Below are 24016 nucleotides of genomic sequence, written 5' to 3'. Positions count from 1 at the left end.
ATTTAAGGAATTACACTTCTGGATATTTATCCAAAGGAAATGAAAACACAAACTTGAAAAGGTATTTGCACCCCCATATTCAGTGCAATACTATTTTACAGTAGCCAAGACATGGAAGCAACCTAAGTATCGTATCCATTGATGGATGAATGGATAAAGAAAATGTGTGTATACACACACACACACACACACACACACACACACACACACACGGTGGAGTGTTATTCAGCCATAAAAAAGAAATACTGTCATTTGTGACAACATGGTATTATGCTAAGTGAAAAAAAATGATCAAACTGTACTCATAGATACAGAAAACATATTGTTGCAGTATGGTTTGGGGTGGGCATAATGGGTGAAGGGAGTCAAAAGGTACAAACTTTCGGGGTGCCTGGGTGGCTTGGTCGGTTAAGCATCCGACTTCGGCTCAGGTCATGATCTCATGGTCCGTGAGTTCGAGCCCCGCGTCAGGCTCTGTGCTGACCGCTCAGAGCCTGGAGCCTGTTTCAGATTCTGTGTCTCCCTCTCTCTCTGCCCTCCCCTGTTCATGCTCTGTCTCTCTCTGTCTCAAAAATAAATTAAAAAAACGTTAAAAAAAAAATTAAAAAAAAAAGGTACAAACTTTCAGTTCTAAAATAAGACATGAGGATCTAACATACAGCATGTTGACTATATTTAATAATATATATTTGAGAGTTGCTAAGACAGTAGATCTTAAAAGTTCTCAGCAGGGCACAAAAACAGACACATAGACCAATGGAATAGAATAGAAACCCCAGAACTAGACCCACAAACGTATGGCCAACTAATCTTTGACAAAGCAGGAAAGAACATCCAATGGAAAAAAGACAGTCTCTTTAACAAATGGTGCTGGGAGAACTGGACAACAACATGCAGAAGGTTGAAACTAGACCACTTTCTCACACCATTCACAAAAATAAACTCAAAATGGATAAAGGACCTGAATGTGAGACAGGAAACCATCAAAACCTTAGAGGAGAAAGCAGGAAAAGACCTCTCTGACCTCAGCCGTAGCAATCTCTTACTCGACACATCCCCAAAGGCAAGGGAATTAAAAGCAAAAGTGAATTCCTGGGACCTTATGAAGATAAAAAGCTTCTGCACAGCAAAGGAAACAACCAACAAAACTAAAAGGCAACCAACGGAATGGGAAAAGATATTTGCAAATGACATATCGGACAAAGGGCTAGTATCCAAAATCTATAAAGAGCTCACCAAACTCCACACCCGAAAAGCAAATAACCCAGTGAAGAAATGGGCAGAAAACATGAATAGACACTTCTCTAAAGAAGACATCCGGATGGCCAACAGGCACATGAAAGATGTTCAGCGTCGCTCCTTATCAGGGAAATACAAATCAAAACCACACTCAGGTATCACCTCACGCCAGTCAGAGTGGCCAAAATGAACAAATCAGGAGACTATAGATGCTGGAGAGGATGTGGAGAAACGGGAACCCTCTTGCACTGTTGGTGGGAATGCAAATTGGTGCAGCCGCTCTGGAAAGCAGTGTGGAGGTTCCTCAGAAAATTAAAAATAGACCTACCCTATGACCCAGCAATAGCACTGCTAGGAATTTATCCAAGGGACACAGGAGTACTGATGCATAGGGGCACTTGTACCCCAATGTTCATAGCAGCACTCTCAACAATAGCCAAATGATGGAAAGAGCCTAAATGTCCATCAACTGATGAATGGATAAAGAAATTGTGGTTTATATACACAATGGAGTACTACGTGGCAATGAGAAAAAATGAAATATGGCCTTTTGTAGCAACGTGGATGGAACTGGAGAGTGTGATGCTAAGTGAAATAAGCCATACAGAGAAAGACAGATACCATATGGTTTCACTCTTATGTGGATCCTGAGAAACTTAAGAAAAACCCATGGGGGAGGGGAACAAAAAAAAAAAAAAAGAGTGGGAGAGAGCCAAAGCATAAGAGACTGTTGAGAACTGAGAACAAACTAAGGGTTGATGGGGGGTGGGAGGGAGGAGAGGGTGGGTGATGGGTATTGAGGAGGGCACCTTTTGGGATGAGCACTGGGTGTTGTATGGAAACCAATTTGACAATAAATTTCATATATAAATAAAAAAAAAAAAAAGTTCTCAGCAAAAGCGGGACACCTGGGTGGCTCAGTTGGTTAAGCGTCCGACTTTGGCTCAGGTCATGATCTCACAGTTTGTGAGTTTGAACCCTGCACTAGACTCTGTGCTGTCAGCACAGAGCCTGCTTCAGATCCTTTGTCTCCCTCTCTGCCCCTTGCACACACTCTTTCTTTCTCTCTCTCTCAAAAATAAACACTTAAAAAAAAGAAAGTTCTCAGCACAAGGAAAAAGAATTATAACTTTGTACGGTAATGGATGTTAACTAGACTTATTGTGAGCATTTTGCAGTATATACAAATATCAAATCATGTTGTATGCCTGAAACTAATGTGACGTGTCTGTTATATCTCAATTTTAAAAACAATTTTTTTAAAAAGGTTACAGTATGGGGCACCTGGGTGGCTCAGTCGGTTAAGCATCCGACTTCAGCTCAGGTCACGATCTCACGGTCCGTGAGTTCGAGCCCCGCGTCGGGCTCTGGGCTGATGGCTCAGAGCCTGGAGCCTGCTTCCGGTTCTGTGTCTCCCTCTCTCTCTGCCCCTCCCCCGTTCATGCTCTGTCTCTCTCTGTCTCAAAAATAAATAAACGTTAAAAAAAATTAAAAAAAAATACATTTAAAAAAAAAAGGTTACAGTAATAGAAATAAGTCTCCTACTTCCCGTTGTTTCAGAGCTACTTTTCATTCATTCATTCATTCATTCATTCATTTTGAGAAAGCAAGTGAGCATAAAAGTAGGAGTGGGGGAGGGACAGAGAGAGAGAGAGAGAGAGAGAGAGAGAGAGAGAGAATCCCAAGAAGGCTCTGTGCCATCAGCACAGAGCCTGACTCAGGGCTTGAACCCACGAACCATGACCTGAGCTGAAATCAAGTCAGAGGCTTAGCCGACAGCCACCCAGGTGCCCCTCAGAGCTACTTTTCATCTAAATAGAATTCTCTGTTGTTTCTATTTAAGTCAGCTCTCCAAGTATGCCCTTCTTTATTTCAGAATGTTGAACCTTCTGATAAAAAGTCAATCCATTTTGAACTGACTGCTGAAAGCCAAAATGCAGAAACAGAGTTTTTCAACAAAGTTTCCAAGAATCTTTCAATTAAAAGGTAAAAGATACTATTTTCATGTGTACTTTTTTTTATTATATTCATTAGCTTTAATGAGTAATGAAAGTAACTCCCTAATCTGATGAAACTGATTGTATTATCTTCTATCATAAGATGTCCATGCATTACTTCATACTCGGATGAAGTGACAACTTTAATGTAGTTGTCATTTGAGTTGCTTTATTACATAGGGGCAGGAAGTGTCAAGAAATTATCTTGCTTAGGAAGAAGCTTCTGTTTTTGTGTAGTTTGCCTTCTGTTTGTTCTTCTCTGACTTGTAGTTTTAAACTTGGGTCTATCCGAGAAACTGTGGTAAAAAAACTTCTCTACCTAAAAAAGAAAATGCTCTTGGGGAGTATTAAGTGAATACTGGCTGTGATTTTTTGGGTCAGTATATACTTGTCCCGGTAAAAAAAAAGATACTCCATTGTATTAGGGTTCTCCAGAAAAAACCAACAGGATGGAGAGAGAGAGAGAGAGAGAGGGAGGGAGAGAGAGAGAGAAAGCTTTGTTTTATGGAATTGGTTCCTGCAGTTGTAGAGGCTGAGAAGAGTTGCATTTAGAGTCCAAATCTGCCAGCAGAATTCCCTCTTCTTGCAGGGGGTCGTTCTTTGTTCTATTAAAGCCATCAGCTGACTGGATGAGGCCTGTCTACATTTTGGAGGATCATTTGCTTTACTTGGAGTCTACTGACTTTAATGTTAATCTCGTCTAAAAGTAACTTCACACAAACATCTATAATAACGATTGACCAAATATCTGGTTATTGCGGCCTAGCCAAGTTGACACATAAAATTAACCCTTCATATCCCTATCCCAGCTTTCTTATGTATTCTCCTGTATGCCAGGTAATGTGCTAAAGACTAGAGACATGGTGGTATTAAAAACAGATACAGACATGATTTCTTCCCTCGTGAAATTTATAGTCCAGTGATGAAGTGTTGAATGTTCTCCATATTACTGGAGTCACATGCTCTACTGACTGAGCCAGCCAGAGACTCCTACAAATGTTATTTTAACTTGCCCTAGTGGTTAATTTGTCCTTTTCTCAACGTTTTGAATATAACCTTAACCTGTCTTTGGGTCCCTTTATAATACTGTTTAGTATCTTGCATGCAAAACAGGAGGTGTAAGGTTCATTATAGGTTATTGCGGTGATTGAGAAAATGGCTTGATTTTTTTTATAGGATTCATTTATCACTTGATTCTGTAGGTGGAAATTAACTATGATATGATTTTAAAATAAATGCCAACTATACCAATTATTTATAGAGGTCACAACATAATAGTTGTGAGCTCAGTTTATGGTATAAGACATCTGCATTCAAGTCCTGGTTCTATACATCATTATTCCATCTGTAAAATGGGAATTATGACTGAACTGTATTAGTTTCTGTTTGCTGCTGTAAGAAATTACCACAAACTTCCAACTTAAAAACAATACAGATTTATTATTTTCCAGTTTGGAAGGTCACAAGTCTGAAATGGTCTTTGAGGCTAAAGTCAAAGTGGTGAGAGGGCTGCATTCCTTCTGGAAGCTTTAGTAGAGAATCCATCTTATTCCCTTTTCCACCTTCTAGAGGCCATGTGCATCACTTGTCTGGTGGCCCCTTACTCTGTCTTCAAAGTTAGCAGTATAGCATCTTCAGATCTCTGTCTGACTTATTCTATCCTCACATCTTCTTCTCTGACTCTGACCCATTTGCCTCCATTGTATAAGGGCCCTTGTGATTACATTGAGCCTACCTGGGTAATCTAGGATAATCTCCATATCTCAAGATCCTTAACTTAATCACATCTGCAAACTTCCTTTTCCCAAGTGCGGTAAACATAGTTACAGGTTTTGAAGATTAGACAGATACCCGAGGTGTGCTCTCTCCGTCTTTGGGCATTTTAACTTATCCTGGGAATAGGTTAGATCACCGGAAACCTATGTTCCTACAGGTTTTCAGGAATACCATCACTGTCTTTTGAAGTCTTTATTCAAGATTTTATGGATTATTTATGGAAGAAAAAGCCAAATTTAGGAGACACTTATAATTTCTTTTTTTTTTTTCTTCATTTTTTTCTTAAAATTATTTACTTACTTTTGAAAGAGAGATTGACAGCATAAGTGGGGGAGGGACACACAGAGAGGGGGAGACAGAATCTGAAGCAGGCTTCAGGGTCTGAGCTGTCGGAGCAGAGCCCCATGCGGGGCTCAAATTCACAAACCATGAGATCGTGACTGGAGCTGAAGTCGGACACTTAACAGACTGAGCCACCCCAGTGCCCCAATTTCTTTAACATTGTTTTTGAAAATGTTGCCAGTTTTCAACTCTGATCAGAGCTTTAGGAATGATCATTTTTAGATTTTAGGAAAATGTTCATCTCACCTAAAGAACTGATGTTATAGTTATACAACATAAAGTTTTTTCTTTTTGCCTTGGGTCCTACAAAAGCTCAGAAATGGATTTTATTGCTGAATGTCAGAAATTTTATGTGTGTTTACATGTTTGTGTTACCACAAGTAAATATGTAGCAAATATTAATTCCTTGCCACAAACTCAGGTGTTCAAAAAATGTTAACTTTTTTCTTTTTAAAAGTAATTGAACTTAATTTCTAATTTGACCACCCAATTGGTTATAGAAACCAAATTTCAGTAATTCAAGTTCTGTTTGTCTTCTTTCCTCTGAGGTTATATGCAATTTGGAGGAATTAATGCTGTGCCAGTAGTAGTGTCCTGGGGTGACATGATTATCATCCATCCAAGCTGCCATCTGCTGAGATGTTTTCATTTGCGTCTGGTCTTTGGCAGTAGGTTTGTGCAGGCTTCTGCTGTGACCTCCTTACTCTAGTCAGGTCGTTGGTTGTCTGTCATGTCTGTGCTACCCTGAAGCACAGGGGATACAATAATATTCTCCATGTCCTTCTTGGGTGTAGGGGGAGAACTTTATGGGACTGAGTGCAGACCCTACTGCTTAAACACACCATGCAGACATTCGGATTGTTTCATTGCAGCACCTTGGTGCAGAAAGAACTCTGTGTTTGCTTCTCCAGACCACCAGGGTTTAGGCAAAGGTCTCTTCTGCTGTCACACCTCCTACCTGGGAGCTTCTTTGTGCTCCCTGACCAGAGAGACAGGATGTAGGACACTTTCTAGGGATTCCATCAATGTCTATGCTCTTTTAGCTTCCTTCTGGCTTTTCTCTTCCCTGAACTCATCCTATTGAGACTTTATCTAGGATGCAAAAAAATCTGATGCATATAGTCTTCCAAATTTAATTTTAAACTCTAATTTTGGCTTTTGAAACTCAGTACTCAAAATCGTGTCTGTGTTCTATTGGAGCAGGCAGCTGTGACCCAATGACTACAACTGACTCAGTAGGAGGAGGCACCTCAGTTAATGTCTCCAAGCTCTCCCATCACAGCTATCAGTGCACAGGAAAGTGTAGTAGTTCTCTCTTAAGTTCCCTTTTTAACACAGTGTTTAATGCAGTGAATGTATAGCTCTGTCACCAGATTATAATTCTTTTTTAAATTTGAGAGAGAGACTGTGCACACGTGCACAGGAGAAGGACAAAGAATTTCAAGCAGGTGCCACACTCAGCACCGAGCCTGACAAGGGGCTCAGTCCCACGACCCTGAGATCATGACCTGAATCAAAACCAAGAATCAGATGCTCAACCAATTGAGCCACCCAGGCACCCCTAAAGTTTTGCTATGGCAAGCCCTATGCCTTATTTATAACTACATTCCTCAAAGTGTTAATCGGAAGATGCTCAGTAACTGTTGATACATATATATTTTTAAAAATTTTTTAATGTTTATTTATTTTTGAGAGAGACAGAGTGCCAGCAGGGGAGGGGCAGAGAGAGAGGGAGACACAGAATCCAAAGCAGGCTCCAGGCTCTGAGCTGTCCGCACAGAGCCCTACACGGGGCTCAAACTCACAGACTGTGAGATCATGACCTGAGCTGAAGTCGGATGTGTAACTGACTGAGCCACCCAGGTGCCCCTGATATTTTGTAAACTTCCCGCGATCAGGCAAAGAGAGGTAGTTTATTAAGCATGAATCTGACTGCACCAGCTTTCCTAGGCAGCTAACACTGGCCCGAAAAAAAATAATTTATGGTTGTCAAATACTAAATTAAATGATCCAGATACTACTCTGGTTTATTAAAGGACTTTATTCACTTTCAAAAAGAAAGAACAAATGAACAAATAAGATTACTGAAGACTTTTCTTTATTCCCTTCTATTTTTTAGGTCTTCCCAAAAGTTATCTCCAGGGAAAATGCCAATAAATGATCATGACTCTGGTGTTGAAGATGAAGATTTTTCTCCAAGACCAATTCCTAGTCCTCATCCTGTGAGTCAGAAGGTATCACTGATCTTATAAAGAACCCACCTATTGTTTAGAAACCGAAAATCTCTTCATGTTAAAGCATTCAATAATATTACCTGAAGCTTATTCAATTTTTATTCTAAGATGTATCTAGCTATATATCAATGTGGCTATATCTATATATATAGATACAGATATTTCTCACAAGTATATGTAATTATTGTATGCGATATATATACATATGTGTGTACATATTGTAATAAGTACTTTTTATTACTACTTCCAGAGAATACTGAGGCACAGATTGGTTAAGTACCTGCCCAGTATTAAACAACTAGTAAGTAGTAAAATTGGAATTCAGTAAAGCTAGTAGTTCAGGAGGTTTGGTTTCAGAACCTGGTGCTTTTAAAAAAACCCATGTAGACTCAACATTCTGTACTACCACCAGAACTTGACAGTGATTCTTATTAACCAAATCTGAGAAAACATGATACTTGATTTTGGAGATTGCTAATCTGTCATAATTTTTTGATTGTAGAATTGTTGTGCCTTAATTGGACTAATTACTTACTAGAAGAAAGTAGGTGAGGGACAGAAAGAAAGGGAGAGAGAGAATCCCAAGCAGGCCCTGCACTATCAGTGCAGAGCCCGACGTAGGGCTGGATCCCATGAACTCTGTGATCTTGACCTGAGGCGAAAAAAAGTCGGGAGCGCCAGGATGGGCTCAATCAGTTAAGACACTGACTTTGGCTCAGGTTATGATCTCATGGTTCGTTAGTTCAAGCCCCATGTGGGACTCTGTGTGGACAGCTCAGAACCTGGAGCCTGCTTTGGATTCTGTGTCTCCCTCTCTCCCTGCCCTCCCCTGCTCATGCGTGCGCTCTCTCTCTCTCTCTCTCTCTCTTTATAAAAAATAAATAAACATTAGGGGCGCCTGGGTGGCTCAGTCAGTTAAACATCCGACTTTGGCTTGGATCATGATCTCATGGTTTGTGGGCTCGAGCCCCGCATCAGGCTCTGCACTGACAGGTTGGAGCCTGGAGCCTGCTTCACATTCTGTGTCTCCCTCTCTCTCTGACCCTCTCCACCTTGTGCACTCTGTCTCTTTCTCTCAAGAACAAATAAATGAACATGATTTTAAGAATAATAAATAGGGGCGCCTGGGTGGCTCAGTCGGTTAAGCGGCCGACTTCGGCTCAGGTCATGATCTCGCAGTCTGTGAGTTCGAGCCCCACGTCGGGCTCTGTGCTGACAGCTCAGAGCCTGGAACCTGTTTCAGATTCTGTCTCCCTCTCTCTGGCCCTTCCCCGTTCATGCTCTGTCTCTGTCTCAAAAATAAACATTAAAAAAAATCATTAAAAAATAATAATAATAAATAACTAAACATTCAAACATTAAAAAAAAAGAGAGAGAGTTGGACACTTAACCAACAGCCATCCAGGTGCCCCAGGAATGGGAAAGATTTTTAAAAATTACTATCAAATTATAACCAAATTTACCACAGCGAGTATTGTTTACTTTTTTCTGCTCTTCCAATTACTAGTTGGTATTGATAAAAAGAAGAACAGTGAATAATTTTACTTAGTAGAAAAATATTCTGAAATATTTATTGAAAGATCTTTTATTACCTAAGATACAGAAACATTATTTGCTACTAGATCTATTAAAGCATTCTGCCAGCGATAATTTTTTTTACGGGGAGAGGGTAAAAAAAAGTCTATTATAAAACAGTTTCCCATATTGTGTTATGTGATTTAAGCAACAATAATCAGTGTTCCAATAAAAGGAATTCCATTGTTAAGTAAGTTTGTTAGGGCAGGGACCTTGTTTATTTTCCTCACAGTTACATTCCTAGTGCTGGCACGTAGAAGATGCCCAGAAAATATGTGTCAACTGTCTAAATAAAGAATAAACACTTTTTAATAAGTAACTGGATATAATTTGGAAAATATTAGTGTGAAGAAAGTGAGGCATCCTAAAAAATACTTTCCCTCTTTCATTTCTTTCCCATTTATAGGTTTCTAAGATCCAACCATCAGTTCCTGAACTTTCGCTTGTGTTGGATGGCAATTTCTTAGAATCAAATCCTCTCCCTAAGCCATTGGAAATGGTGAATAATGAAAACCCTTCTTTGTTGATTAACCACTCTGAACACTTGGATCCATTGCAACCCCAGCTTTACGATGACGAACACAGCCTAGAAGCTAAAGCTGGAGAGCCTTCCTTGAGAGGGTTACCAAATCAGTTAACCCAGAGCACTGTTCCTTTAAGACATGGCAAAGTAAGACAATCATCTACCTGTAAAAAAGGGAACCCCCATAACAGGAACAGTGGTAAACCATCTTCTCTTAATGGGCCATCTCCTGATACAAATTTACACAAAGAAGAATATCTTATAGGATCCTCCACATGTAATTCCAAGCAGTCTTCTCTTGCCTCACAGTCCCACCCACACAATTTTGTTTTTTCATCCTGTAATTCAGGAAGACCAATGGAACTTCAGATACCTACTCCACCACCACCATCTTACTACTCTACAAATGTCTGCAGTTGTTGTCAGCATCATGGCCATATTCAGTATAGTCCAGTAAATTCTTGGCAAGGAATGAATACAGTAGGGTCCATTCAAGACCTCCAGTCTGAAGCCCTTCACAAACATTCGTTATTTCACCCAGGTGGATATCCAGTTCTGTACTCTAATGCATTCTGTGCTTCAAGTAGTCCTATAGCCTCGAGACCCCAGGGAAGCACGGGTGGTTGCCCTCCCCACAGCACTGTAGAACCATCGCCTGTGGCAAGACTGCCTTCACACGTGGACGCATGTAACTCACGGCCCTGTGCAGTGTGCACACACACACCCAAGACCGGGCCAGATAATGGAATGATGGGACTGTCTCCGGATGCATATAGGTTCCTCACAGAACAGGACAGACAGCTGAGACTGCTTCAGGCACAGGTTTGCAAGCTTTCTTACTTCTTCTAAGTTCTTGGTATTAATATTTTTACTTAAAAATAACTGGCAATTCTTCAGTAATTACATTTTATGGAGTAAAACTGTAGAATATCAGGGGTGTCCAGGTGGCTCCATTGGTTGAGTGTCTGACTCTTGATTTCTGCTCAGGTCAGTCTCCTGATTCGTAACTAACTTAGAGCCCCCCATTGGGGTCTGTGCTGATGGCTCAGAGCCTGCTTGAAATTCTCTTTCTTCTCTCTCTTTGCCCCTCCCCTGCTTGCTCTCTCTGTCTTTCAAAATAAATAAACATTAAAAAAAATTGTAGAATATCAGAACTAGAAGGAAACTTGGAAAGTGGATTCTAGTTCTTGTTGTTTTACAGATAAATGCAAAAGGGATTAGAGAGAGTATACTTTAGCCAATGACACATTGCTAGTTAGGAGTAGAACCAGGAGTAGAAAGCAGGCCTTTCTTCTCTGCCTGGTGTGTATCCTAACCTGCAATATAACTGCATTTTTCTTTTCATTTGTTGCCTCTAACAGAAAGTCTATGTAATTTACTAGACCTTGGTATACCACTAGATATAAAGCCTGCATAATGGATTCTGATGCGTCTCTAACTTGTCAACCCTGTAGTATGTTTAATAAGTTTCAGCCAGTGTACCTTTTAAGAGTAGTTCCGGAACATCTTCTGTGTATCTATACTAGATGGATTTCATTCATTATATTATGAAATGCTTCCTTTCTTCAGGCATTTATGGCAGTTTTTAGTCTTTTAATTATATTCTACACCATTCAGTCTTGTGCTGTTTTTTTTTTTTTTCCTTTCCTTACTGGCACCTTTCTTCCACATACGTACCCCAAATCCCCTACCATCTTCCTTCCCGTTCCCATGAGTATGAATGAAAACAACCTGAAATATATTCTTCTATACTTCTTCCATCATCCTATAACTGTGCAAATATATGTATAATCGGCATTATATGCATGTATGATTTTTTAACATCTTTGTTTTGTAAAGTTGTTTTGCATTTTGCAAAAATAAAAAAAGGTAATGATATATAAAAAATTCTGCTTAAGGATACCTGGCTAACTCAGTCAGAAGAGCATGGGACTCTTGATTTCAGGGTCATGAGTTCATGCCCCACATTGGGTGTAGAGATTACTTAGATAAGTAAACTTAAAAATAAATATATAAATAGGGGTGTCTGGGTGGCTGAGCTGGTTAAAAGACTCTTGATTTTGGCTCAGTTCATGATCTTTCATTTCTGAGGCCAAGCCCTGTGTTGGGCTCCATTCTGGCAGTGTGGAGCCTGCTTGGGGTTCGTTCTCTCTTCTCTCTCTCTCTCTCTCTCTCTCTCTCTCTCTCTCTCTCTCTCTCTCTCTCCTTTCCCCCCCTTGCATGCTTGTGCGTGTGCTCTCTCTCTCTCAAAGTATTTAAAATAAATAAAATATAAATAAATAAAAATGCTGCTTAAAAATGGTATAGATGAGACACTTGAGAAAAATGTAGTTTTGCTGTTTTTTAAACCTAGGTAAATTCTCTGAAATTGTAGAATATAAGCTTGATTTTTATAAACCCTTACAGATATTTGGCAGAAATTTTAATGTAGCTAAATGTTTCAGCTTGAGATTCTCCCTTTCTCTGTTTCTTTCTCTCTTTTCACCCCTTTCCCCTGCTCGCACGCTCTCTCTTAAATAAAAAATGAGTATCAGTCATAAGTAGAAATTGTTTTAATTTGCACTATATTATTATAATCAAGATTGATCATTTTATTATTTATTGGCTATTTTTTCTTTGTATAAAGTCTGTCATTTACCCATTTTAGGTTTTTTTCTAATTAAATTTTAAAGAGCTCATTGTATATTGAGGAAATTGATTTTTTATCATATGTATGTGGTAAGCATTTCTTACAGTTTATGTTAAATGTTTTGTGTTTTAACCATTTGTTTGTACAGAATATTCCAGTTTAGATATAATTAGATTTATCATTTTCTTTTTGGGTGTTAATTATGTTTAGAAAGCCCTTTTCTCTTCCAGATTGTAAAAACTATATTCTTCATCTTCTCTCCCCCTTCAGAATTATATTTTTTGCTTTATTTTGATATGTGAGATAAGAGGTTTTTCCCTTTTTAATAATCAGATAACTGGCCTCATATATTTATTGAATAATGGATCTTTTGTTAATGATTGGAGATATATTTTTTTTATAATAGAAGTACCATGTATTTGTATCTATTTCTGTACCATATTCTCCATTGATTTGCCTGTCTATTCCAGCACCAGTACTATTTAGTTAATCACTATAGCTTTATTATCAAGTGTTTCTTGTGTGATTTCTCTAAACCTCACTCTTCTCATCTGTGAATTGGGAGCAGTGATTGCTATTACATGTAGATTTGATGGTTAAATGAGTTTATGTGTGTGTATGTGTGTATGTACGTGTATCAAGTGGTTAGTGTAGGACCTGACTGTAGTCAGCAATCAAAAAGTTACAACTATTTTATTTGTCTCTTAATCCTTACGACTACTTTAGCTTTAGGTGATATTGAAGCTCATAGTGGTTAAATAGCTTATCCAAAAGGTAGCAGAGTAGGATTTAAACTTACATCATGACACCAAAGTCCATGCTACAAACCACTATAAGTACATAGGCTATTTTGTATTATTAATGCAGGCTGTATTTCTACCTATCTTGATAATTTGTGGATAACGTATATTTTCTTATATTAGTAAAGTTAATTTGCTGAAATAAGTGAGACGAATTAAACACATTAGTGTAATTTACAGGGAAGTAGAAAATCACAGTGTTTAAAAAGTGAGGCTCTTCCACTCCTAAGTATATACCCAAGAGAAATGAAAAAATATGAGCACATAAAATCTTATATACAAATGTTCATAGTAACATTATAATAGCTAAAAGTGAAAGCAACTCAATGCCCATCAACTGATGAATGGATAAACACACTGTGACATATCCACACACAGAATATTATTCAGCCACAAAGTATTGGTAGATACAACAACATGGATGAACTTTGAAAATGTTATACTAAGTAAAAGAAGCAAAATACAAGGCCACATATTATGTGGTTTCATTTATATCAAATGTTTAGAATAGGCAAATATGTGGAGACAGAAAGTAAATTAGTGGTTGCCAGAGGCTAGGGATGGGCAATAGAGAGTGACTGCTAATGGTTACAGAGTTAGAATTAGATGGTGGTGATGGTTGCAAACTTGTGGTGGCTTTACTAAAAAATACTGAATTGTATACTTTAAAGGGATGAGTTTTAAATGGTATGTGAATTCTATTTCAGTTTTAAAAAGAGTAAAGAAAACTTGGTGTTTGAACCTTAGCATTGCTACTTATTAGTTACATGTTCTGGGCAAGTGACTTTATTTTTAATTTCTCAAGTTTTCTTATCTGTAAAGTGTGTTTAATAGTAGCACGTTCTTGAGATGCATGGGTGGCTCAGTTAAGCATCCGACTCTTGGTTTCGGCCCAGGTTGTGATCTCACAGTTTTGTGGGTTTGAGCCCTGTGTCAGGCTTGTCTCTCTGCCTCTCCCCAACTTGTGCTGTCTTTGTCTCTCTCAAAATAAGTAAACTTAAAATAGTAGTACGTTCTTGGGGCACCTGGGTGGCTCAGTCAGTTAAGTGTCCAACTCTTGGTTTCAGCTCAAGTCATGATCTCATGGTTCGAGAATTCGAGCCCTGTGTTGGGTTCTGTGCTGACAGTGTGGAGCCTCTTTGGGATTCTCTTTTTCCTTTTCTCTCTGCCCTTCCCCTGCTCATGTGAGCACTCTCTCTCTCAAAATAAATAAACTTAAAAAAAAAATGTCATTTAAAAAATAGTACACTCTTCATGGGATGGTTGTATTAATTGTACATAAACACTCTTCATACAGTATCTTGTAAACAGGGAACAGTAAGTATTCACTACTGTTATTAATAATTTCAGTTGTGAGGTGCTTGAGTGGCTCAGTCTGTTGAGCCTCCAACTTTGGCTCAGGTCATGGTCTCGCAGTTCATGGGTTCGAGCCCCGCGTTGGGCTTGCTGTTGGCAGTGCACAGCCTGCTTTGGATCCTCTGTTCCCTCTCTTTCTGCCTCTTCCCCCTTGCACTCTCTCAAAAATAAATAAACATTAAAAAAAACTAATAATTCCAGCTTAGCACAGCCAAACATGGGCTATTCTGGTTAACCTTTATAAGAAGAACCTTGTGTAAAAATGTTGAATATTTGGTTAAGTGTAGCTCTTATCTTACTTTTGATTTGTAGGTGGAATGGGAATGAAATTTTTATTATTTATTTATTTAAATGTTTATTTTTGAGATAGTGAAAGAGTGGGGGAGGGGCAGAGAGAGAGGGAGACCCAGAATCCGAAGCAGGCTCCAGGCTACGAGCTGTCAGCACAGAGCCTGATGCAGGACTTGAACTCATGAACCATGAGATCACGACCTGAGCCGAAGCTGGACCCTCAATTGACTAAGCGAACCAGGCACTCTTGAAATATTTATTTGAAGTGCTAACATTTAGGCTTTTTTACACAAGTTTAAAGTTATGAATGTCAATCTAAATACCTTCATGTTTTTACTTTTTTTGGTTTATTAATTTTTTTTTTTTTTTTTTTTAAGTAATCTCTGCACCCAGCATGGGGCTTGAACTCACAACCCCGAGATCAAGAGACACATGCTCTTCCGACTGAGCCAGCCAGGTGCCCCTGTGTTTCACTTTTAAATTTATGCTTAGCCATGGGACACCTGGCTGGCTCAGTCAGTAGAGCATGCAACTCTTGATCTTGGGGTTATAAGTTTAAGCCCCACATTGGGCCTGGAGTTTACTTTAAAAGAAATAATAAAAGTGTGCCTGAGTGGCTCAGTTGGTTGAGTGTCCAACCCTTGATTTTGGGTCAAGGCATGATCCTCATGGTCATGAGATCGAGCCCCATGTTGGGCTCCTCGCTAGGAGTGGGGCCTGCTTAAGATTCTCTCCTGTTCCTTCTGCCCCTGCCCTGCTTGCTCACACTCACTCTCAAAAACTAAAATAGGGGCGCCTGGGTGGCGCAGTCGGTTGAGCGTCCGACTTCAGCCAGGTCATGATCTCGCGGTCCGTGAGTTCGAGCCCCGCGTCGGGCTCTGGGATGATGGCTCGGAGCCTGGAGCCTGTTTCCGATTCTGTGTCTCCCTCTCTCTCTGCCCCTCCCCCGTTCATGCTCTGTCTCTCTCTGTCCCAAAAATAAATAAACGTTGAAAAAAAAAAATTAAAAAAAAAAAAAAAGAAAAAACTAAAATAAATAAATAAATAAATAAATAAATAAATAGTAAAATAAAATAAAATTTACATTTAGCCCACTTAAGTGGGTCTTAATAATGAAGGATAGTGATTTCTGCATTGAATAAGTTTTATGGTATGATCTGACTGAAATGTGAAAAAATCTAGTTAAAAGCCACCTATTTGTAATTGGGACACTTTGTAATTCATTTTTAAACTCCACTGCAATTTGGTGATTCCTTCCATGGCCAGTTTAAAATATGTTGTTAATTGATACAGATTCAGCGTTTATTGGAGGCACAGTCTCTGCAGCCCTGTTCCCCTAAGACAACCTCTGTTGAAAACACGGCACAAGCAGCAAGACAGATGGAGCTGGTTTCCATGGAAGCACAGTCTTCTCCTGGCTTGCACATGAGAAAAAGTGTGAGCATTGCTGTGAGCACAGGTAATTGTTTTTTTTATTTGGAAGGAATTTTAAAAAATGCTTTTCATATCTACTTTTAAAATTTTGATGTTGAAATTGGTGCATGGTACAAATAGAACCAAAACCAGGGTGATGAGAGTATCACTTGTTTAAGTCTTTGTGTAATTTTACTCTTCATGAAAGAGAACTGTATTTGAAAACAAATGTGAAACCACATGACATCATACATAGTATTTGATACATTCCTAGGCTGGACCCAATTCTTGTAAGAAAAATCATCTGTGGTTTGAGGGATCAGGGAAAGTTTTTTTCATCTATGCGGTGTTACTGACTCTGGGCCTTGAAGGGTATGTAGGATTTTAGTAGGTGGAATTGAGAGATGGCAGAATAGGGTGGGTAGAGAAAATAGTATGGGCACAGTGAGAAAACACAGGCTCTGAATTGTCTAGTACTGTAATATTTTATGGAGAGCCTTTATTACATCTTTTAAAAAGGAAAGTCTCCTTTATTTGGTATGCATCATTGAAGGTCTTTTTAAAAAATCAATTAATAATGTAAATGATGTATATTTGTTTGCTTGCATGTTTGCTCATCACCAGACCCTTTGAGATCTTTAAGAATGTCTTCAAGAATGTCCCCAAGATCTAGCAAGATGCCTATTAGTACATAGAGTGATGGTGACAATAATGAAGAGAAAGAGTTGTGCAGGGTGTTAATAAGATTTGGTAACTAATTGGATGTGGCAGTTGGAGGAGGTGTAGGATTCAAAAGTACTCCTGCTAATTGCAGTGTAATACCCTGGTTTGGATCCTGGAACAGAAAAAGGACATTAGTGGAAAAATTGGTGAAATTCAAATAAAATCTGGAGATTTTTGTCATGCATCAACGTTGGTTTCTTGATTTTGAAAAGTGTGCCATAAGATGGCACAGGGGAAACTGGGTGAGGAGAGTGTACAGGAACTCTGTATTATCATCTCTATCAATCTAGACCTATTCTAACATTGAAAGTTTATTAAAGATGAAAATAAAAGTTATCCTAGGATTTTCAGCCTAGATGACCTAGGGAAGCAGGGAAGAGAGGATGAGTTCAGTGTAAATATCTGTTGCATTTGAGCAGCTTTTGGAAATGAAGATGGTGATACTCAAACATCAGAAGAGTGGAGGTGAGCTGATGACCTAAGACTTGGAAAAGTAGCAGATGGAGATTTGAGCTGGAAAGTAAAGATTTGAGAGGGAGAAAAAAGAAAGAAGGCAGATTTCTGTATTCTATTTCTGAACCCATTTGTTAACTATCCACGTGGAGGGGAGCACGGAGGGAGGGGAGCAAGAACCTCATGTACAGTAAGTCAATTATTACTGAATATTAGTCAAGATTCTTTGGCTGCAAGTAATATAAACCACTTTGAAATAATTTAAGCAAGGAAGGGGAATTTACTGGAAGGATATGAGGATGTTTCATGAAAACCAAGGCCAAGAATGGGGCTGGACTTCAGGAAAAAACTAGAACTGGAAACTGGAATACCATTAGGACTGTTCAACTATTGTGCGTGGCTGATTTACTCATTCTTTCTTCACTGCTTTGCATCTTAAAATACAGCTCACCCAAAGCTCCAAAGGGTATGTGTTACACAAACCAGGTTACTGTCTTCAGTCTTGTTTCAAATTGCAGAGAACCTGAATGGCCTAGTTTGGATTAGGGTTTAATTCCTGGTTCAGCGGTAAGGGGGGGTGAGAAGCACATAATAGGAACATGTCTTTTGGAGTCCTACCTTTGTTAATTGCAGGGGTGGTAGTCCCCAGAGAAAGTGTGTGTGTGTGTGTAATGTAGAGGGGTGGTGGACAAGGAGCTGCGGGTATCGTGAGCCAACCAAACGTACATAGATAGCAAACATCTATGTTTGCTCCTATAAAACTCTCTATTTACTATATTACAGTTGCTTCTCATCCGTAAGCTTTGGTGATCTGAAACACTACCTTATTCACTATTGTATCTCATTAGTTAACATGATGCCTGAATCATGTGTGCTGAATAAAAGATCATTGAATGAAGTCATTTACATGTTTAAACTTACATTCTGAAATTATTTTGAAACTGCATAGATTCATATTCAGTAATTCAGCTTGGATGGTCTAGGGTGGTTATTACTTATATGCAGAAAAATGCGTTATTAATAATCATTAGAATAAGTGACTTTTAGAAACATGTTTCTTCTACAATGATACTTAGTTTCCTGAAGGTATATATTGATAAATATTCCAGAAGAGTAGCAGCACTCATGTAACTTTTTTATAATTGTCCTTTCTTAATGCAGGTTTTAATGTTTCATGAATACAAAATTAAATCATTCATTTATTAATTTATTTTTTTTTAATCACCCAGGTTGACCCTCAAAGTAGAAACCATTTTGACTTGGATGTACTTGTTGATTTTAACTATTTCTTTAAGTCATTATGCATAGCAGTATTTCCCAAGTTGTGGAATGCATACCACTCAGATTCAAAAGATAATTTGGGATGGTTTAAAGATGAATGTTTTATATTTTGTAGATACATTTATTCTTATGAGTATTGGAAAAATACAGCATATCAAATCTGTGGTTTCACAGAAATGGTAAAGCTAGGTAAAAATAAAGTGAGTTGGTTTAAAGAAAAACAGTAAGCCAATAAGAGTAAATGTAAATAGTTCTGCAAATAATTGTGCAAATGCTCCATAAAGTTTGGGAAACATTTGATTCTTAATACTTGCCTGATATGCCCCTGAGTAGTCTCATAAATACCGTGTTTAAGGATAAAAATCACAGAGCCTAGGAATTTGTATTTATATTATTTTCCCTTGTTTTTCATAACAGCAGTTTTCAGTACACATACATACACTCCAAATCATATTCAGAACCTTAATATGTAAAACACATCATTTGAGAGCCACATATCTTGAAGAGAGGGCCCAGAATGTCCCCTTTACCTTTGTGCACCAGTTTTCTGTTTTTTCACCTAATGTCTTTATGGCATTTCTGAAAAAAATATAATCTGAAGACATTTCTAGGTAATAGTGTTAAAATAATAGAGTTAGTCTTAGAGGTTTGTCAGAGGTTTATTTTTATAGTAAAATATTTGTTTCAGTATCTGGCTCATCATTTAACCTCTAGGTGCCAGCTTGTTTTGGAATGCAGCAGGCGATGGTCAAGAGCCTGAATCTCAGCTGAGGCAAGATGATACAAAGATTTCCAGTGAGGACATGAATTTTTCTGTTGATATTAATAATGGAGTCACAAGTCCTCCAGGTAGTTCATCTTCATTAAAAGCAGTTGATATTCCCAGCTTTGAAGAGAGCAACATTGCTGCGGAAGAAGAATTTAATCAGCCACATTCTGTATCCAAGTAAGGTGTCTTCGATTCAGTATTCATCCTCCTGTTTTTCTTTTTAAATTCTAATATTCTTTTGGTGTTCTAACTCAGAAACTTCGTTTTGTAAATGGTATTTTCAGCTGTAGTGACTCTGCTTAGATGGTTCTTATGTAATCGACAATTCTGACTCTTCTAGAACCATTCCCAGATGTCAATCTTTGGTTGTGTTACAGTCTGGCTGAATCAGAATATCTGAAGAAAATTTCAGGAATACATATGCCTACGCCTTACTGTAGATTCTGATAGCTAGATCCCAGATGGAGATGGGCCCTGAATTTTGTGAATTTTTAAAGATTCTGCATATTGCAAAAATTTATATATCTATGAATTTATTTTTGTAAGATACAGACTGGGTGTTTATATATGAAATGTTATCTGAGATTTACTTCAAAATAATCTGGTGGGAGATGAAATGGCTGAGGGGATAATTGGAATAAGATTGGTTGCAAGTAGGCAATTTTTAAAACTGTGTATAATAGTTTGTTATACTATTCTCTTGTGTTTGAAATTTTTCATTATGAATTTTTTTTTTTATTAAACAAGGATTTCAAAGTAACTTAAGATCCTCAGGAAATTAAGAAACAAATTCAAATATCTTTGAGCTTCTGATATGTGCTGCCATAGAACGAAGCCCTAGAGATGAGCAGTAGGTCAGGAAAAGCTGCTAACTTAATGGAATTTTCATGACTTAAAAGAGACAAACAATAACCATATAAGTAACACATAATTTAATGTCATATAATGATTACTGCTCTTCAGAGAATACTACTCTCTTCAGAGAATAAACCAGGGAGGCGCCTGGGTGGCTCAGTTGGTTGAGCATCTGACTCCTGTTTTCTGCTCAAGTCATGATCTCACAGTTCATGAGATCAAGCCCCGCATCAGCCTTTGTGCTGACAGAGCAGAGCTTACTTAGGATTCTCTCTCCCCTCTCTCTCTGCCCCTCCCCCTGCTCATGCACATGCTCGCTCTCTCTCTCTCTCAAAATAAATAAATAAACATTACAAAGAAAAAAAGAACCAGGATTATTAAGTGGAATGTGACTGGGATGGTGGCATGGGAGCGAGGGATATATTAAGTAGGGCATGGTGAAGGAAGCCTTCGCTGAGGGATAACATCTGAACAGTGACTAATATGATGAAAAGGAGCCAGCCATGAGAACATCTGAAGAGTGTTCCAGGTGGAGGAAATAGCAAGTGTAGACCTTGAGGTATGCATGAGCTTGACCGTTCAAGAAACAATTAGGAAAGCCGTTGTGGCTATGATGGGGTTCTCGAGCAAACGGCTAAGAAAGAATTCTTGAGGCCTCTTTGGTGCAAAGGGGTGATTTAACTATAGCAGCAGGACAGAACCTGTGGGCAGAAAGAGCTGCACTGGGGTTGTGAGGAGTGACTGATTATATACTTTTAAGTTAGTGGGGTTAGGGATAGTGTAGTTTCTAAGGAATTTGAAACCAAGGCTTTCAGGACCTTGAGGGGCTAGCTACTGTTAAGACAAGGCTACTCTTATTTTTAGTCTTTAATAACACAAAAACATTAAGGAAGTAAGGCAGCCATGAGTTGCTTGAGGAAGGTCACACTCTGCAGGTTTCAGGTGTCTATCAGGGGGCTGCAAGCTGTAAAGAGATTTAACTTATGTTACATTTCTCTTGCCTTTGTTTCTCTCATCAGCAGATATGGTGACTGAGGGAGAGAGAGCTTAGGAACTGTGGTCAGAGATACAGGCAGGAACCAAATTATGTGGGGGCTTTACATTATGTAGAAAGGAGCTTTGAATTTACTCTATGCTTATTAAAGCCTGGGTGTATTTTAGACAATAGAGTAGTGTGATCTGATTTTTTTTTTTTTTTTTTTACCGTTTATTTATTTTTGAGAAACAGAGGGACAGAACATGAGCAGGAGAGGGACAGAGAGAGAGAGGGAGACACAGAATCTGAAGCAGGCTCCAGGCTCTGAGCTGTCAGCACAGAGCCCCATGCAGGACTTGAACCCACAAACTGCAAGATCATGATCTGAGCCGAAGTCGGATGCTTAACCGACTGAGCCACCCAGGCGCCCCTGATTTTTCATTTTTTAAATAGCTGTTTTGTGTCAAATGAACTAAAGGGGTTTAGAATGGAAGTAGGGAAACCGGTTAGTATAGTCAAGGCCAGAGGAGGCGAAGGCACTTGGACTTGTGGAAGTGCCGGAAGGGATCAGGTGTAGAATACATAGAGTGCATCTTGACAGTAGAGGAATGATGTAGGTGTAACACACCACATGCAACAGCAGTTAAAAGAGGTGAATTTGGTGGTGGGATGGCGTGGGGCAGACAGTTGATTATTTTTTTAAATTATAAGCCTTGTGATAATATTTGACATTTTTAATTATTCTGATTACCATATTCTGTGTCTTTAGAACTCGACCTAGTGTATGGTTCCCCATGTTACCTACTTCATATGAGTTCTGTGATAGGAAGAGCAATTTAAGGTGAGCCCCGAGATAGATCCACATTTTATTTGGACTAATTATAGAAACAGAACAAAGGAATGAACTATGGTTATCCTTATTTCTCCTTCTGGACTTCTGTAAACTGCAGACTTCTTTCTAACATTATGGGTGTCTTCCCCCTGAAGTAGTTTCTAAGTCAGAACTTTAAACATCTCCAATCCGGGGCGCCTGGGTGGCGCAGTCGGTTAAGCGTCCGACTTCAGCCAGGTCACGATCTCACAGTCCGTGAGTTCGAGCCCCGCGTCAGGCTCTGGGCTGATGGCTCAGAGCCTGGAGCCTGTTTCCGATTCTGTGTCTCCCTCTCTCTCTGCCCCTCCCCCGTTCATGCTCTGTCTCTCTCTGTCCCAAAAATAAATAAATGTTGAAAAAAAAAAAATAAACATCTCCAATCCAATGTGGTTTTTAACTTTTGAAACATATCTCAGTTAATTGGTAGAATGTTAGTTAATTGCTTTTTCAGGGCAGTTAATCAGCTCTATTGATTCCAACACATAGCTAGATATGAATCTGATCTTTGTTCAGCAATAACGTATTGATTTGGATTAAATACTGTCTCCATTGTTGTCCATAGTGGCTTTGGTGCTTCTGTAGGATTCTTCCCAAACATGTGGTCTGATTCATGATGTGCTTCCCACTGCTAAGTGTTCATACATGGCACCTAGCCATCCGGGTTGCCTGTCCCCCTTCGATGTCTTCCTGGATCTCTCTTTCTGATGTTAAAGCAGTCTATGAGGGATAAATTTATTTGCCTTGAAGGAAAGTTGGTAATTAAAAGCTTTTTGCCGCTGAAGAGTAGTGGTATTTATAGGCTTTCATGTGAAACAAACCTTATTTTTCTTTTAGAAGTTATACTTCGGGGGCACCTGAGTGACTCAGTCAGTGGCACGTCCATCTTCAGCTCAGGTTGTAATCTCGCGGTTTGTGAGTTTGACCCTCACATCGGGCTCTGTGCTGTCAGTGCAGAGCCCACCTCGGATGTTCTGTCCCCCTCTCTCTGCCTCTCCCCCCCCCCCACTCGTACCCTCTCAAAAATAAATAGAACATTTTAAAAAATACTTTGGGTATACCACTTGCTGTATTATTAGAGTCATCTTTTATTTTTTATTTTTATTTTTGTTTTTTGGAGAGAGGACAAAAGTGAGCAAGGGGCAGAGAGAGAGAGAGGGAGAGAAACGGGGCTCACCTGGAGCTTGTGTTGTTGTTGTTGTTGTTGTTGTTGTTGTTGTTGTTTTTTCTTTTTTTTTTTTTAATTTTTTTTAACGTTTATTTATTTTTGAGACAGAGAGAGACAGAGCATGAACGGGGGAGGGGCAGAGAGAGAGGGAGACACAGAATCAGAAGCAGGCTCCAGGCTCTGAGCCATCAGCCCAGAGCCCGACGCAGGGCTCAAACTCACGGACCGCGAGATCGTGACCTGAGCTGAAGTCGGACACTTAACCGACTGAGCCACCCAGGCGCCCCTGTTGTTGTTTTAACGTTTATTTATTAGAGGCAGAGAGAGAGCATGAGCATGGGAGGGGCAGAGAGAGGAGGAGACACAGAATCTGAAGCAGGCTCCAGGCTCTGAGCTGTCAGCACGGAGCCTGATGTGGGGCTCAAACCCATGAACCACAAGATTGTGACCCAAGCTGAAGCCAGACACTTAACCGACTGAGCCACCCAGGTGCTCCTTTTTTTCCCCTAAACCTGGGGCTTGTGTTTTTACCGGAAGTGGGGCTTGTGCTCACCTGAAGCAGGGCTTGAGGTCACCCGATGTGGGGCTCAAGCTCATAAACTGTGAGATCATGACCTGAGCTGAAGTCAGATGCTTAATGCCTGAGCCACCCAGGTGCCCTAGAGTCATCTTGTAAAATTTTGATTTGAGGTGCCTCGCTATCTCAGTCGGTAGAGCATGTGATCTTGATCTCGGGGTTGTAAGCTGA

At 39.3% G+C, this 24016-nt stretch overlaps 1 protein-coding gene across 13 annotated transcripts in view; it reads left to right on the top strand.

Moving 5' to 3' along the window:
• The window catches only part of STIL (STIL centriolar assembly protein), a 69486-nt gene that overhangs the window by 22625 nt on the left and 22845 nt on the right, over positions 1 to 24016 (top strand). For 9 of the 13 annotated variants that reach the window (XM_086716900.1, XM_086716903.1, XM_086716907.1 and 6 more), the window contains 6 exons: positions 3116 to 3225; positions 7474 to 7588; positions 9570 to 10508; positions 16056 to 16221; positions 19347 to 19578; positions 22002 to 22073. In XM_086716900.1, coding sequence (XP_086573026.1) covers positions 3116 to 3225; positions 7474 to 7588; positions 9570 to 10508; positions 16056 to 16221; positions 19347 to 19578; positions 22002 to 22073 — 1634 coding nt within the window. The remainder of the gene's footprint in view (positions 1 to 3115; positions 3226 to 7473; positions 7589 to 9569; positions 10509 to 16055; positions 16222 to 19346; positions 19579 to 22001; positions 22074 to 24016) is intronic. The other 4 variants (XM_025931954.2, XM_025931965.2, XM_086716908.1 and 1 more) reach the window with 3 other exon arrangements.

Source organism: Puma concolor, chromosome C1, assembly GCF_028749965.1.
Source record: "Puma concolor isolate L17-30 chromosome C1, mPumCon1.1.hap2, whole genome shotgun sequence".
Lineage (NCBI taxonomy): Eukaryota > Metazoa > Chordata > Mammalia > Carnivora > Felidae > Puma > Puma concolor.
The sequence above is the reverse complement of the archived record's forward strand: the minus strand, read 5'-3'. Positions and strand labels throughout refer to the sequence as shown.